General features: G+C 43.0%; 1 protein-coding gene and 1 long non-coding RNA gene across 3 annotated transcripts; one reads left to right on the forward strand and one right to left on the reverse strand.

Annotated features, from left to right (window-relative positions):
- Positions 1-1235: 1235 nt before the first annotated feature.
- LOC125287772 lies at positions 1236-1688 on the reverse strand. The gene is made up of 3 exons (XR_007192410.1): positions 1547-1688; positions 1376-1453; positions 1236-1297 (listed from the first exon to the last, which is right to left on the reverse strand). It is a non-coding gene; the product is annotated as an uncharacterized LOC125287772 (long non-coding RNA).
- A 3346-nt stretch (positions 1689-5034) lies between these two features.
- LOC125287760 (ZP domain-containing protein-like) lies at positions 5035-13883 on the forward strand. Of its 2 annotated transcripts, none has more exons than XM_048233780.1 (7): positions 5035-5097; positions 6868-6888; positions 8800-8975; positions 9886-10286; positions 10441-10540; positions 11918-12197; positions 13639-13883. In XM_048233780.1, the coding sequence occupies exons 3-7, from the start codon at positions 8805-8807 to the stop codon at positions 13755-13757; spliced, it is 1071 nt and encodes a 356-aa protein (XP_048089737.1). In that variant the 5' UTR covers positions 5035-5097; positions 6868-6888; positions 8800-8804; the 3' UTR covers positions 13758-13883. The 2 variants fall into 2 exon arrangements, with proteins under 2 accessions (XP_048089737.1, XP_048089735.1); XM_048233778.1 differs by having other exon boundaries at positions 5047-5097; positions 6865-6888.
- Positions 13884-16627: the final 2744 nt, after the last annotated feature.

Consider the following 16627-nt stretch of genomic DNA (forward strand, 5'->3'; position numbering starts at 1 on the left):
AGCTCCTACAACAGCAGAGCCTACAACTACACCATTGGTCCCCACCACAACACCAGCTGCTGTCATAACAACTACAGCAGCACCTACAACAGCAGAGTCCTACAACTACTGCAGCTCCTACAACAGCAGAGCCTACAACTACACCATTGGTCCCCTACAACAGCAGAGCATAACAACTACTGCAGCTCCTACAACAGCAGAGCCTACAACTACACCATTGGTCCCTCTGTCCAACAACACCAGCTGCAACAGCAGTCAACTACATTGGCACCACAACAACTACACAACTACTGCAGCACCTACAACAGCAGAGCCTACAACTACACCATTGGTCCCCACCACAACACCAGCTGCTGTCATAACAACTACAGCAGCTCCTACAACAGCAGAGCCTACAACTACTGCAGCTCCTACAACAGCAGAGCCTACAACTACTGCAGCTCCTACAACAGCAGAGCCTACAACTACTGCAGCTCCTACAACAGCAGAGCCTACAACTACACCATTGGTCCCCACCACAACACCAGCTGCTGTCATAACAACTACAGCAGCACCTACAACAGCAGAGCCTAAAACTACACCATTGGTCCCCACCACAACACCAGCTGCTGTCATAACAACTACAGCAGCACCTACAACAGCAGAGCCTAGCAACTACTGCAGCTCCTGGTCCCCAACAGCAGCTGCCATAACAACTACCATTGGTCCCCACCACAACACCAGCTGCTTTCATAACAACTACAGCAGCACCTACAACAGCAGAGCCTACAACTACACCATTGGTCCCCACCACAACACCAGCTGCTGTCATAACAACTACAGCAGCACCTACAACAGCAGAGCCTACAACTACACCATTGGTCCCCACCACAACACCAGCTGTCCCTGAAACAACTACAGCAGCTCCTACAACAGCAGAGCCTACAACTATTGCTCCAGCACCACAACAGCCTACAACACTACAACAGCAGCCTACAACTACACCATTGGTCCCCACCACAACACCAGCTGCTGTCATAACAACTACTGCAGCACCTACAACAGCAGAGCAACTACAACATTGGTCCCCACTGCAGCTGCTGTCATACAACAACAGCAGAGCCTACAACTACTGCAGCTCCTACAACAGCAGAGCCTACAACTACTGCAGCTCCTTCAACAGCAGAGCCTAAAACTACACAATTGGTCACAAGCACAACACCAGCTGCTGTCATAACAACTACAGCAGCTCCTACAACAGCAGAGCCTACAACTACTGTAGCTCCTTCAACAGCAGAGCCTACAACTACTGCAGCTCCTACAACAGCAGAGCCTACAACTACACCATTGGTCCCCACCACAACACCAGCTGCTGTCATAACAACTACAGCAGCACCTACAACAGCAGAGCCTACAACTACACCATTGGTCCCCACCACAACACCAGCTGTCCCTGAAACAACTACAGCAGCACCTACAACAGCAGAGCCTACAACTACTGCAGCTCCTACAACAGCAGAGCCTACAACTACAACAACAGCTGTCCCTGAAACAACTACAGCAGCACCTACAACAGCAGAGCCTACAACTACTGCAGCTCCTACAACAGCAGAGCCTACAACTACACCATTGGTCCCCACCACAACACCAGCTGCTTTCATAACAACTACAGCAGCACCTACAACAGCAGAGCCTACAACTACACCATTGGTCCCTAACAACTACAGCAGCACCTACAACAGCAGACTAAACAACCATTGGTCCCTTTCACCACAACAGCAGAGCATAACAACTACAGCAGCACCTACAACAGCAGAGCCTACAACTACACCATTGGTCCCCACCACAACACCAGCTGCTGTCATAACAACTACAGCAGAGCCTACAACCTACAACAGCAGAGCCACAACAACTACTGCAGCTCCTACAACAGCAGAGAACTACTGCAGTGTCCTAACAACACAACTACAGCAACTACAACAGCAGTCCATAACAACTACTGCAGCTCCTACAACAGCAGAGCCTACAACTACACCATTGGTCCCCACCACAACACCAGCTGCTGTCATAACAACTACAGCAGCACCTACAACAGCAGAGCCTACAACTACACCATTGGTCCCCACCACAACACCAGCTGCTGTCATAACAACTACAGCAGCACCTACAACAGCAGAGCCTACAACTACTGCAGCTCCTACAACAGCAGAGCCTACAACTACTGCAGCTCCTACAACAGCAGAGCCTACAACTACACCATTGGTCCCCACCACAACACCAGCTGCTGTCATAACAACTACTGCAGCTCCTACAACAGCAGAGCCTACAACTACTGCAGCTCCTACAACAGCAGCTGCTGTCATACAACTACACAGCAGCAGAGCCTACAACAGCAGAGCCTACAACAGCAACTACAACTACACACCATTGGTCCCCACCACAACAACCAGCAGAGTCATAACAACAACTACAACAGCAGAGTCTACAACTAGCACCTACAACAGCAGAGCCTACAACTACACCATTGGTCCCCACCACAACACCAGCTGCTGTCATAACAACTACAGCAGCACCTACAACAGCAGAGCCTACAACTACACCATTGGTCCCCACCACAACACCAGCTGCTGTCATAACAACTACAGCAGCTCCTACAACAGCAGAGCCTACAACTACCATTGGTAAAACAGCAGAGCCTCACAACAACTACAGCCTGTCAGCAGAACAACTACAGCAGCTCCTACAACAGCAGAGCCTACAACTACTGCAGCTCCTACAACAGCAGAGCCTACAACTACTGCAGCTCCTACAACAGCAGAGCCTACAACTACACCATTGGTCCCCACCACAACACCAGCTGCTGTCATAACAACTACTGCAGCACCTACAACAGCAGAGCCTACAACTACACCATTGGTCCCCACCACAACACCAAGCTGTCATAACAACTACAGCAGCTCCTACAACAGCAGAGCCTACAACTACTGCAGCTCCTACAACAGCAGAGCCTACAACTACACCATTGGTCCCCACCACAACACCAGCTGCTGTCACAACAGCAGAGCCTACAACTACTGCAGCACCTACAACAGCAGAGCCTACAACTACACCATTGGTCCCCACCACAACACCAGCTGTCCCTGAAACAACTACAGCAGCACCTACAACAGCAGAGCCTACAAATACACCATTGGTCCCCACCACAACACCACTAACAACTACAGCAGCACCTACAACAGCAGAGCCTACAACTACTGCAGCTCCTACAACAGCAGAGCCTACAACTACACCATTGGTCCCCACCACAACACCAGCTGCTGTCATAACAACTACAGCAGCACCTACAACAGCAGAGCCTACAACTACACCAGTCCCCCTACAACACCAAAGCCAAGCTGTCATAACAACTACTGCAGCACCTACAACAGCAGAGCCTACAACTACTCAATTGGTCCCCTACAACAGCAGAGCCTAACAACTACTGCAGCTCCTACAACAGCAGAGCCTACAACTACTGCAGCTCCTACAACAGCAAAGCCTACAACTACAGCAGCAACTACAACAGCAGAGCCTACAACTACTGCAGCTCCTACAACAGCAGAGCCTACAACTACAACTACATTGGTCCCCCTACAACACCAGAGCTGTCATAACAACTACAGCAGCACCTACAACAGCAGAGCCTACAACTACACCATTGGTCCCCACCACAACACCAGCTGCTGTCATAACAACTACTGCAGCACCTACAACAGCAGAGCCTACAACTACACCATTGGTCCCCACCACAACACCAGCTGCTGTCATAACAACTACAGCAGCTACCTACAACAGCAGAGCCTACAACTACTGCAGCTCCTACAACAGCAGAGCCTACAACTACAACTACAACAGCACACCAGTCCCTGAAACAACTACAGCAGCTCCTACAACAGCAGAGCCTACAACTACTGCAGCTCCTACAACAGCAGAGCCTACAACTACTGCAGCTCCTACAACAGCAGAGCCTACAACTACCTACAACAGCATTGGTCCCCACATTGGTCCCCACAACACCAGCTGCTGTCATAACAACTACAGCAGCACCTACAACAGCAGAGCCTACAACTACAACAGCATTGGTCCCCACCACAACACCAGCTGCTGTCATAACAACTACAGCAGCTCCTACAACAGCAGAGCCTACAACTACTGCAGTCCCCCTACAACAGCAGAGCCTAACAACTACTGCAGTCCTACAACAGCAGAGAGCCAACACCACTACAACATAACAACTACAGCAGCACCTACAACAGCAGAGCCTACAACTACTGCAGCTCCTACAACAGCAGAGCCTACAACTACACCAAGCAACTACAACAGCAGCTGCTGTCATAACAACTACAGCAGCACCTACAACAGCAGAGTCAACTACACAACTACAGCAGCAAGCTACAACAGCAGAGCCTACAACTACACCACTGGTCCAACAACTACAACAGCAGAGCCTACAACTACTGCAGCTCCTACAACAGCAGACAACTACACCATTGGTCCCAACAACAGCTGCTGTCACAACAACTACAGCAGCTCCTACAACAGAACAACTACAGCAGCTCCTACAACAGCAGAGCCTACAACTACTGCAGCCCTTACAACAGCAGAGCCTACAACTACACCATTGGTCCCCACCACAACACCAGCTGCTGTCATAACAACTACAGCAGCTCCTACAACAGCAGAGCCTACAACTACTGCAGCTCCTACAACAGCAAAGCCTACAACTACAGCAGCAACTACAACAGCAGAGCCTACAACTACTGCAGCTCCTACAACAGCAGAGCCTACAACTACTGCAGCACCTACAACAGCAGAGCCTACAACTACACCATTGGTCCCCACCACAACACCAGCTGCTGTCATAACAACTACAGCAGCTCCTACAACAGCAGAGCCTACAACTACTGCAGCTCCTTACAACAGCAGAGCCTACAACTACACCATTGGTCCCCACAACAACACCAGCTGCTGTCATAACAACTACTGCAGCTCCTACAACAGCAGAGCCTACAACTACTGTAGCTCCTTCAACAGCAGAGCCTACAACTACACCATTAGTCTCCACCATAACAACTACAGGTAGTATAACCCCAAATCAGAAAAAGTTGGGATATTGTGTGAAATAAAATACAAATAAAACAGAATGGGATAATCTACACACATTTCGTAAACCCACATTTAGCTGCAAAAAGGACATAGACAGTATTTCAAATGTTGAAAATGACAAATTTGAGTATTTCATGGAAAATATATATTTTGAATTGGATGAGATTATCACATTTAGTTTTTATTTGCATTTGGTGTTGTACAATAGGATTGCTTACAACTACACCATTGGCCCCCAAATCCACAAAATCAGTTTTCACTAGATATTGATTGCAGCTGCTAAAACTACTGAGCCAAAAACTAATTTTTAATTGCAGAATTGCAGTCATGATTCCACATTGTCACAGGTTACAAGTTAAACGTACACCAGAGCATTAGCCTGGGAACAGTTCCCTGGGTCACCCTCATGTGTCAAAATCAGGACCATGATGAGGTGAAATAAGTTTGCAGTGTTTACTTAGCAAATTCTGTCGACAATCCAAACTGAAGGTAATTTCTTAGAGTCCATTAATAATCCACAAATAAGGCAGTTTGTCAAAATCCGTTCCAGCAAATAATCCACAAATAAATCTGTCCATCAAATGGGCAAAACATTCCAAAAAGAACAAAGATAAGAGTCTAGAATTCTTCTGAGCTCATTTACATACGTGGGTGGCAGACTGGAGAACACAGCAAAATGTATTTGACCATATCAGTCATATTGGTTTATCCTGTATAGTATTTGGAATATCAGCAGACACATGTGACTTCTTCAGGACATTTACTGGATCTGCACATTCCTATCTTAACTCCATGATCTAGCACTGCATCTCCTCTTGATCCTCTTATGACCGTCTGCTATGTCCTTCTTCCATCAATACTAAACGGTCACAGTCTCACAGTCTCTATACGATTCCTCATTGGATCTTGGGGATTGTGTTTGTTTATTATTTATGTTTTTTTTTATTATTTAGTTGCTGCCTATTTCTTTTCACTCTTAATCAGGAATTTGCACTGCTTATTGTGTGTTAAGGATCAATCATGCCACCAACACCAGAACCACGTAGCAGGGTTCTAAGTGGTTTTAGAGCAATATAGCAGGATGTTGAAAATTACTTGAAATAAACATGTCATTGTCCAAACAATGGTAAAATTGACTTGTACATAAATATAGTCATGCGATTTTTCACTCTTCAATTAAAACAATTTCTCAGTTGGCTTATGAATAGTTTGAACTCAACCATTATTCTTTTCAGGGACCCGACTAAACACTACAGATAATGTTGTGTCATATTGTTAATGTAATGTTAAACATGGAAATCAGTGGGAACAGTAGTGTAGGTGAGAGCAACTCACTGTGCAGTGTTGTTTCCAAATGAGTAGATGCTTAGATGTTTTGTGGTAGCCTCAGGCTATTCAACAGTGAATAATCAAATTGCTTGTCAAACAACATGATATGCAGACATTTACACATATTTTGTTGTATGAATTGTGCCAAAGCATTTGCAGTTTGAAGTAATTTCATTTACTTCATTGTGTGAACTGTGAGTGCTGGGGCCATGCCTTGCTTAGGGGCCCCCTCTTTTGAATTGTTTGTTTTAATTAATTAACTCTGAACTTGAAATGTCTCGAATGACAGGTCATCTCATAGTAAAGCTATGTAATGGTTGTAAATAACATTCTTATTTGTTGTGAGAAATGAATGAAATGTAATGTGTTTTGTTAACTCTTGATGTGTGTTTTTTTTTTGTTTTTTTCTAGCAGCATCCACTAACACCAGCAAAGGTAAAACAAAAGTTTGTGTTTTTGGAACTACAATGAACTATTACAGCCAAGCAAATGTAAGGTTTAGATAAAACCTTCTACACATTGTCTTCTTTACTTGTAATAAACAACTTCATTTGGGCAGCCGTGGCCTACTGGTTAGCGCTTCGGACTTGTAACCGGAGGGTTTCTGGTTCGAACCCCGACCAGTAAGCACAGCTGAAGTGCCCTTGAGCAAGACACCTAACCCCTCACTGCTCCCCGCCGCTGTTGTTGTAGGCAGCTCACTGCGCCGGGATTAGTGTGTGCTTCACCTCACTGCGTGTACAGTGTACACTGTGTGCTGAGTGTGTTTCACTAATTCACGGATTGGGATAAATGCAGAGACAAATTTCCCACATGGGATCAAAAGAGTATATATACTTATACTTACTTATACTTATACTTTAAAATACACAGGGCCAGATGTACGTACATTTGCGAACGTAGCCTAATCAGCAGCATGGCCAACCCGCAGAAACCGCACGCTTTGATTCTTCAGTTTATGTGGTATTTATCAAACCAGCAGTTCAACGGGTAATCAGCGCCTTTCTCCGCCCCCTACTGCAATTTGCAAACGTTCACAACTGAACAGCATATTTCAATCACAAGCGCAGTTGAATGAAGTTAACTGATGACAACATTAAAAAGAATCAAACGTTTAGCGATTATGAAAGAATACATTATGATAAGATGTCAACAAGCAGGAAGGTAATGAAGAGCAATAGTTCTACTCAAACTACTTCACTTGTGCACGTAGACTGTAGAAGATTGGTCAAATCTAGTAAAGTTTAAGTGGATGACGTGAAAGTGAAAGACATTCGAAAGGCCAACGAAAATTAAAGAAACACCAAAGCACTTTTCCTGTGTCACACGCTCGCTATTTGTTTATTCAGCACCGGCTTTGCAAATAACTATGTCCATAGACAAGGTAGAGTATGTTGCATGATTTACTACCCGATCTGTTAAAGTACTTGCATAGTGCGGTTATAGCCGATAGAGGGTCGTGAAGCGAATGCAGAAGTGCTGTTCTCCCTGTTACGAGTTGATGAACCACTGAAACAATCTTGGAAATATTATTTTAAGGTACAAAAAACTCTTTGGTGTTGCTTTAAGGTTGCTTTTACAAAGACTCAAAACTGGTGCTCCTAATAGCGATTCTGTTGTCTTTGAAAGTTTCTCTTCTTAACACAATTAACTGCAATTTGGATTAACACCTACTTCTACAAGGCGGAAATATTTCACTGCAAAACAGGCGCACCCTGTCATGGGCAGTGTTCGTACATACAGGGAATACCTAATTAGGCGCATTTTACACTTCTCCTCCCATCTTTTTACACAAAACTCCCACTTTCCCCTGACTCTCCTACAAATGCATATGTATAACATGGAAAAGCGCAATTTGCCATTCTCAGCTCCCGCAACAGGTAGTCTGCGCTTTTATCTCAGTGCGACCTACCTCGCCATGTTCTTACACGCACGTTGGGACAACAAACAAATATGTGAGCGCAAAAGCGTTAGTAGCCTTCATCTGGCCCGCAGTGTTTTGGTCAATATACCGTCTTTAGGTTATTTGAATGAATGAGTAATATTTTTAATCAAATATAATAATCTGTTGAAGGTCTCTTGACCAAAACATTGTTATATATATTTTTTTAGAACTACAAGTAAAGAAGTCAGTGTGAGTGTGTGTTTCTGACTTTACGTCAGACTAAAAAAGACCAAAAACCAACTGATATAATCTACAGGTATGAAAAACGTGCATGTGTTATCTTTTGAATGACACCATTACCAAGATGTTTGTGAAGAAGTTAATCTCTAGAACAATGTCTAGAATCTAGAATGCTTAAGTGTCCAGAATATGACTGTGAATATGTATTCTGTCATTTTCAGTCGAAATGGAGATTATTTGCTTAGAGGACAGTATCCATATTGCGCTGGCCAAGAATGGTAAAATTGCATTAAATGAAGATTACCTGCAACTGAGTGACCCTAATTGCACTCTGTCCTCAAATGGCACTCACCTGCTAGCCAACATAACTCTCACTGGCTGTGGCACTCAGATGGAGGTAAGGAACAAATACCTGCTCATACATCCTATGACTTTCACGCCATAACTATTCGCTAATTTAATTCTATGAGCAACATCCAAAGCACTAGCGATGATGTTGTCTGATCAATGCTTCCACATGCCACACAATAGTGTAGCGATCTCATCCTCAGACAAGAATCACCTTTGGCCAGGACAGCTATTTATTGGAACAGGCATCAATGTAAAACACAGATAAACTCAGACAACTACATAGTGCAACACAGGGGTAGTCTCAGCCACACATGTAACACACAATAAGGGATTACCACACACATCAACACGGGGATAAACACATACAACCAAAGAGACTAACACGCTAACAAATACACAACATGGTAAACGCAAATACGACTATTATAACCGACATTACACATTATAGCATGCACTCGCACTGCATTCTGAGAGACACTCTTTCAACTTCAGACATGTACCTCCACCGACGCTACAATAACTTTACATCATACACATGACACTTTGCTCTTTGAGTTTGTCCATCATTTAAATTAGGGCCTACCGTCTCTTACAAACATATATACTCACTTACAAACTCATTGTCTTCTACATACATGACTAGTCACTGACTTATGTCAATGTCAATTAATTGAAAAAATAAAAGTAAATAAACAATAAAAATCAGCAAAAAAACAAATCAACAAACAGAAAATAGGATCACAAACAAAAATAAATGAAAAACAAGGTAATAATCTAAAATCTAAAATATGGTAGTGGTGGTGGTGGTGGGGGGGGCATTACATGCATATTCAGACACTCATCGTCTTTTACAACCATGCATACTTACATTAATCTCTTTGTTGGCTCTAACTGTTGCAGTGTTTGTGTCATACAGTATTTATTTGTTTTGTTTTGTTCTCCCTGTCTTGTTTTAGGATGACGGCACACATCTCATCTTCAAGAATATGATTTTGTCGACCCACGACCCGCGTGCTGTCATAGTTAGGGAACCTGATGTGGATATTGAGTTCCTTTGCAAGTATCCCAAGCGGGAGAACGTGACCCTGGGTTATATTGCCCATAGGCCCCCCGTGACCTTCACACAGAGGGGCTTCGGAACGTTCACCTACCAGTTCGAGTTCTATGAGTCAGGGGCTTTTGCGCAGCAGAAGGATCCAAACTCCTACCCGTTGGAGTTTGATGTCGGCGAGATGATGTACATGCAGATTGAGTCCATCGTTGACGTCCCCAACACTGAACTGTTTGCTGAAACCTGTAGGGCTACACCCACTAATAATCCCCACGACAGAATTTCTTACCCCATCATTCTAAATGGGTAAGAAGGACTGTTCTCTCTGGTCATTTGTAAGCTCAGAAATTATTAAATGATATGAGTGTTTTATGTCATTGTCATGCATAGAGACAGCGCTGAACACAGAAAGATGTTTGCACAGAAAGATGTATGTAATATGTGTGCTTCTCTTTCACAGATGTAAGGCAGATGAAACTGTCCAGATCATTATGAACAGTAATCATTCAAAGATCCAGTTTGCAATGGAAGCTTTCAAGTTCTTAGGTCATCATGACCAGGTAAACATTAGAACTCTTAGGCAAAAAGCTACCCGTGTCCTCTGACCTATCGTTCTCCATTATTATGAGCGCCGCGCAGCGAAGCGGCGGTCATATAGGTTTAGTCAGATTTTTTTCTCTTTCTTTTTTTTTCCGTCAATGATTCCCGGGACACTGAAAGACCGGGGTACACAAAACTTGGTGGGCATGTAACCCCACATGGATAGCATGGAACCATCGTTTTTCGTTTTGATCTGTAGCCCCCCCACTGGACTGGACACCCCGAAAGGAGGGTAGGGCAGACACAGTTTTCTGTGAATATCTCGAGAACCGTAGGGTTTAGGAGGACCATTTTTTTTTTGTATGTTGATCTCAAAGGGCCATGTCAACCCATTCCATAACCACTCATTTCATGTATAGCGCCACCTAGTTAAACACAAAAAAGTAAAAATGAGGTCGCAGGTATCTGTGACCTAACATTGTCAAAAATGCACGAAATTGGAAGTGTAGGATCATTATGACACCCTCTGAATGCATGCCAAGTTTCGTGGAATTCCGTTCATGGGGGGCCACACAATAACCTGGACCCCCCGAAAGGAGGGTAGGACAGACACAGTTCTCTGTGAATATCTTGAGAACTGTAGGGACTAGGATGACCATTTTTTTCCGTATGTTTGCCTCCAGGGGTCATGTTAACCCATTTCATGTGCACACATGTGCACAAACAGATACACACACACACACACACACACATACATTCACAGTAATCATACGTATGACACTTACTCACACAGTAGACATATGTACGCTTGCAGGCACACACACAAGCACGCACACACACACACACACACACACACACACACACACACACACACACACACACACACACATAACATAAACATGTACATGCACACAATTCAAGAATTTCTCAGAATTATAAACAGGCAAGATGGAGCTGGGGTTGTATAAAAGGAATTTTACATGTGAAATCTATGAACTAATCATGTTTTGGTACTTGTTGTCTAGCAGATATCAGTGAGAATTGAGTGTGGATAATGCAATTTAGTGAGACAGTTAGAATCATATAGTCCTTTCAGCGTGATTTATTTTTGTGGAAAAAATGTGCTGGACTGGGCGGCGGTAATATTTTGTACCGCTCTGCGGTACATCTAGTTCACTCATGAGTTAAGTAGCTGTGTGCATTGGACAGGTTTGTTTGCTAACTTTAGTGGATATCTAAGCAACACATTATGACATTATGTCACACCGGTCATTTCATGACATTCTGTTGCTGTTTTAAACAAATAAATGGATGAATAAAAAAAAAATAAAAAAATGGATAAAAAATAACCCACCACATACAGCACCTTTTACAGACCCCCTCTGTGTATTCTTCAGGTATTCATCACCTGCTCAGTAGTCCTCTGTGAGGTCGGGAGCGATAGCAGGTGTGCACAGGGCTGCATCCCGGGGCATGGGGTGAGAAAGAGAGAGGCGACCAACATAAGTTACAGCTCAGGACATCGGATCCACAAGAGGGACGTCCCCATGGAGATCTCAAGCCACTTCGTCTCGCACCCTCACAGACTTAGTAAGAGAGACGTCCTATACCAGACATCTGGCCATTTTGTGTCCCAGGGTCCCCTACGTGTCCGAGGACAAGAGGCTGACAGCCCAGGTAAGGCATCCAGAGAGAGCGAGTGCATGACGTAAGGGATAACGGCCGCCGAGGTGTCCTGTTATACGGAATTAATGGACGAGGGCGAGGGGCAAAAAACTTCGTTGCCTCCGCCCGAGTCCATTAATTCCGTATAACTGGACACACCTCGAAGGCCGTTATCCCGCTTATCACCCGGTTCCCACTGTAAAGCAAGGAAACACGCGGTTCCGTTTAAAAAGAAGCTCACTAGTACAGCTTGTTGTAGGCTACAACTTTCGTTGGCCCAGTTATCTTGTTTACAGTTGATTCTATTGTTCTGAAGCCTGCAACCAAAGATTCTAGAGCGCTGCAACCGTCGTCCTACTATGGTTGTTATGGACCCTTTCAACAAGGTAAACAAAAACAATGCTTGAACGTTCTATTTGGGCCCCAATCTACTTCCTCTGCATTAAGATAACATATGGAATGTTAAAACGGAAGTCTTGTGGGGCCAACTATGATGCTGATAATGGAACTCTCTTGAAAGGGTCCATAGTTACCTTTCATAAGCATTGATATGGAACGGTGTCCTGTTATTCAGAATTAATAGCCAACCCATCAGCCAATCAGAAAAGAGTATTTCTTCTCTCCGGGTGATAAGAGCACAATAGTGTCACCATCCGAGGCTCATTACACGCACACTGTGAAAAAATACATACTTAAGCCGGGGCTTAAAGCAAGGAAAAGTGAAGTTATCAGATAAGTTTGAAGTCATCATGCACAATTTTTCATTTTATAATCATTAAAATGGCCTGGTCCATGGCTAAATTCCGGCACAGCGCCAGTTAAACCCTCTTATAACTTTTGACTTGCAATTTGTTGACTTATCTTAACCCAGTGACGGTGGCTGTGACTGAGTATGTTAACATTAGAGTCAAGTGAAGAGATGGCAGGGTATAGATGAGTTGGTAACACTTTATAGTGACAGGCCACAATAAATAGCTATGTAGCCAATAGTTTGTTCATGATGATATGTTCACTTGCACTATTATAATAAGCATCCAATGAAAAACTATTTACATTTAAACAAAATTGGCATACTATTTATTAATACACAATTAAATATGAAGAGAAAGTTCACAGGATTGTGACCTTTTGTGATTGAATTCAATTGTTGCAAGTGCATTTATAACAACTTCATTACATTTTGATGCATCCTATTTTTAATTGAAAACTGTTGACTTACTGTGTTGCTTTGCCTATGTTGTGAAAACATGCAGTGCCAAGTTTAAGTGTAATAAACTTTGCACTGCATGTTGACATCCAAACTTAATCAGAGCAATGAATTGACTGATTTAAGTGCACTATTTTTCTGACTCAACAAAATAAATATCTTAGTGTCTCACTGTGATTGACTTGACTGACTGACTGAAAAATGCACTTGTCTGACACTGACATTATCTTGCTCTCTGTTTTGCAGTGGCCAATGAACTGAACAGCTACCTTGCATTTTCTGTTGGCTGTCTGCTTGCAGCTGTTGCCTTGGTTTGCGCTGTGATTATATATAGGACTCCAAGACCAAACCATGAAATGGTGTGAAATCATCACACAAGAATTAGGTTGTATTGATGAAATGCCCACCCTGTACACCAAAATAAAAGTACCAATACAAAGAGACACATTTTGTGGAGCTTTGCGACTTAATAAAGTTTAAGGATAACTTCATTTATTTGTTTCTAAAAGTAACAGCTACTTACTTTACTGTCACAACCACTGACATTGCAAAATATATCATATCATCAGAGATACAACTGCATTAGATTTTAGGTTTTTGTCCTTATTTCTACTTTCTTATTCTTTTCTGCACCTGATACACTTCAGGTCTGTCATGCAATGACTCACTTGTTATCTAATAAGGGTTGTTTCAGGTACTGTCTTAGTGAGTGTTATTATTCTGTTCTATACCAATTTACTGTGATTTGCTTCAAATAAATGTATACTGCTCTCTTTTCTTATAACGTTAATGAAAAGAAAAATTATCAATTAAATGAACACACTGAATTATCAATTAAATGAACACACTGAATTATCAAGTAAATGCATAAAGTAATATAAGATAAATAACAAATAAAATGATTTATAAAACAACAAGATGGTGAAAGGTTTGTGACGATATATTTAAATTGATTGCAAGAAGGCAAAGTCCTTAGTAGTTAGTTAGTGCGCTGGAGACTGTCCCAAAAGGATCAGACACGGGGGACATTAAAGGGGGGGAGGGGGGTCACATTGCATGAGCAAACGGCAGTGCTGCACTATGAAAGCCATTATTTTTAACACTCAAGAACTTTGCCGCTCTTGCATGCGCCGTGGTCATCATCAGCTCGGTGACAAACACACCAAAAATCTTTGGGACATTACCTCAAGCAAGAGCAACCTAGCAGCGAGCGCAGCACATGCCGCATGCAATGTGACCTGGCGCAAGACGCCAAGAGAGCAGAGGACACGAAGGGATGCCACGGCCTAGGGCTCGTGCTGGGCGGCGGGGACCCCCGGTTGATCACTAGACTGGGTGCGAGATTCTATGCCCGGTAGGCCACGGTCTACGCCCGGTAGGCCACGGACGAGAGGCCGCGATCAGGGTCCCCGGCTGCTGAACCAGATGGTCGAGATGTGATAGGGAGCCTTAGGCCAGGTCCCTCCACTGCGATAGGGAGCCTTAGGCCAGGTCCCTCCACTGCTATGTGCGGTGCTGCCTTGTTACCACTCACTTTTGATAAACAGGTTTATGAAAGAACTGTACTTATATGCAAATAGGGGCTGAAGCAGGAGAGACAATCCCACCACCACCTCTCCTGCAGCACTGTTGAAAGTGTGCCGCGGTGGCATGTATCTTGTGCCAGACAGAGAGAGCCTGCATTGTGACATAATACAAATACATGGGATGCGTGGTGCTGGCTTTGGTCTGGTAGCCTATGTTATTTCACACAATGTTCAGTATAGTTCGATAGTGTTGGACATTAAAATCCCTTTTTATCAACTAGTAGGTCTAGCCTATTATACAGGGGAGACACTGATTCATAAAATCTGACTAAATTCATCCTTAAAAGAGTCTGGGGAGCATTGTGTGGGCAGGTGACTTTCTAAGTCCATGGACTTTTGAATAATATTTAAAGAAAGCTTAATCAGAACGATACATACCGTTATTAACCGGCTATCTAAAATTGAAAATAGCGTTTTCTGTTCTGAACAAGAGAAATTTATATTGTTCCCATTTCCGGTTACGTTCATCCAAAAATCCCTGATTTCTAAACAAATTCATATTCAATATACTGTTCACAGTTGCTGTAAATTTAGCACCCTCCATTTATTATTGGCACCCTTGGTATAAACAAGTAAAAAAAAAGGTATAAAACAATCTTCTTGCATTTTTGTCTTAGTTACACAATGAAAAATGAAGTCAAAATATAATCTTGAAGGGAAGCTTTTTATAAAAAAAATAATAATAAATAAATAAAACTCCTGTGAGATTGAGTTGATTTGGAGGAGCTCATACTGAACCCCCACTCTGAGGATAGAACCCACCTTGCCTATGTAGACATGCCTCTAAGCAGAGTCATAGGAAACCCTTTAGCAGTGGAGTTTATAGGTCACTTAAATGGAATAAAGAACACAAGGCATTCATGTAATAGGTTTTAAAAGCCTTTATTCCCATGGACACAGGGAAATGCACTTACATGTTTCACCTCCTCGGAGACGTCACTAGAGGGCGTTCTCTCTCTGACACACACAATACTATGCCTGCAAATAGACCTCTGAAGTTCGCCTACAAAAAAGCAGCCATCTTTGACATCCGGTATCTGGTATACAAAAAAAGTGTTTCTACGTTGAATAAATCACTCAAAATTCAAAGAAATTTTGTGAAGGATATCATAAGATCTTGAGGCAATCTGATGAAAAATGCCATATTTATGGTAGAGTGAATGAGTAAATCGGTCATTTTTGACCGGAACAGTATTAGAAGGTTAATATAACATCGTATTTTGTAATTTTTGGCGAATTCATGCATTCCGTTAGGGATATCGAACATATTTAACATTCTCTAACCATCGTGATTTAGAATTGGTGCAGTTTTCAGCACAAAAACTCATTTTATTATTTTGCTCTTTTGCATTGCTCTATGCTATGCGTAAGGCTATTTGCACCCCTGGTACAATTAGCAGTGTATTCTATTCGTACCCTGGTGCAATAAGAAGTGAATTCTATTCGTACCTCGTCTGGTACAAATATCAATGTATGCTATTTGCACCCCTGTGCATTAAATCTGGCATATTGATCACACAATGTAATCATATATATATATTTTTAAAAACAAGCAACATGTTTTTTTTGTTGTTGTTACATAACAGAGTGTGAATAGCTCAGCTGTGTAATAGACACTCTGAATAAGGTATGCTGTTTGCATCAATGTA

Source organism: Alosa alosa, chromosome 22, assembly GCF_017589495.1.
Source record: "Alosa alosa isolate M-15738 ecotype Scorff River chromosome 22, AALO_Geno_1.1, whole genome shotgun sequence".
Lineage (NCBI taxonomy): Eukaryota > Metazoa > Chordata > Actinopteri > Clupeiformes > Clupeidae > Alosa > Alosa alosa.

Coding starts and splice junctions, on each gene's coding strand:
- LOC125287760 (XM_048233780.1), top strand. CDS start 8,805: ATGGAGATTATTTGCTTAGAGGACAGTATCCATATTGCGCTGGCCAAG. Junction 8,976..9,885: donor GCTGTGGCACTCAGATGGAG/GTAAGGAACAAA, acceptor GTCTTGTTTTAG/GATGACGGCACACATCTCAT. Junction 10,541..11,917: donor TCTTAGGTCATCATGACCAG/GTAAACATTAGA, acceptor TGTATTCTTCAG/GTATTCATCACCTGCTCAGT.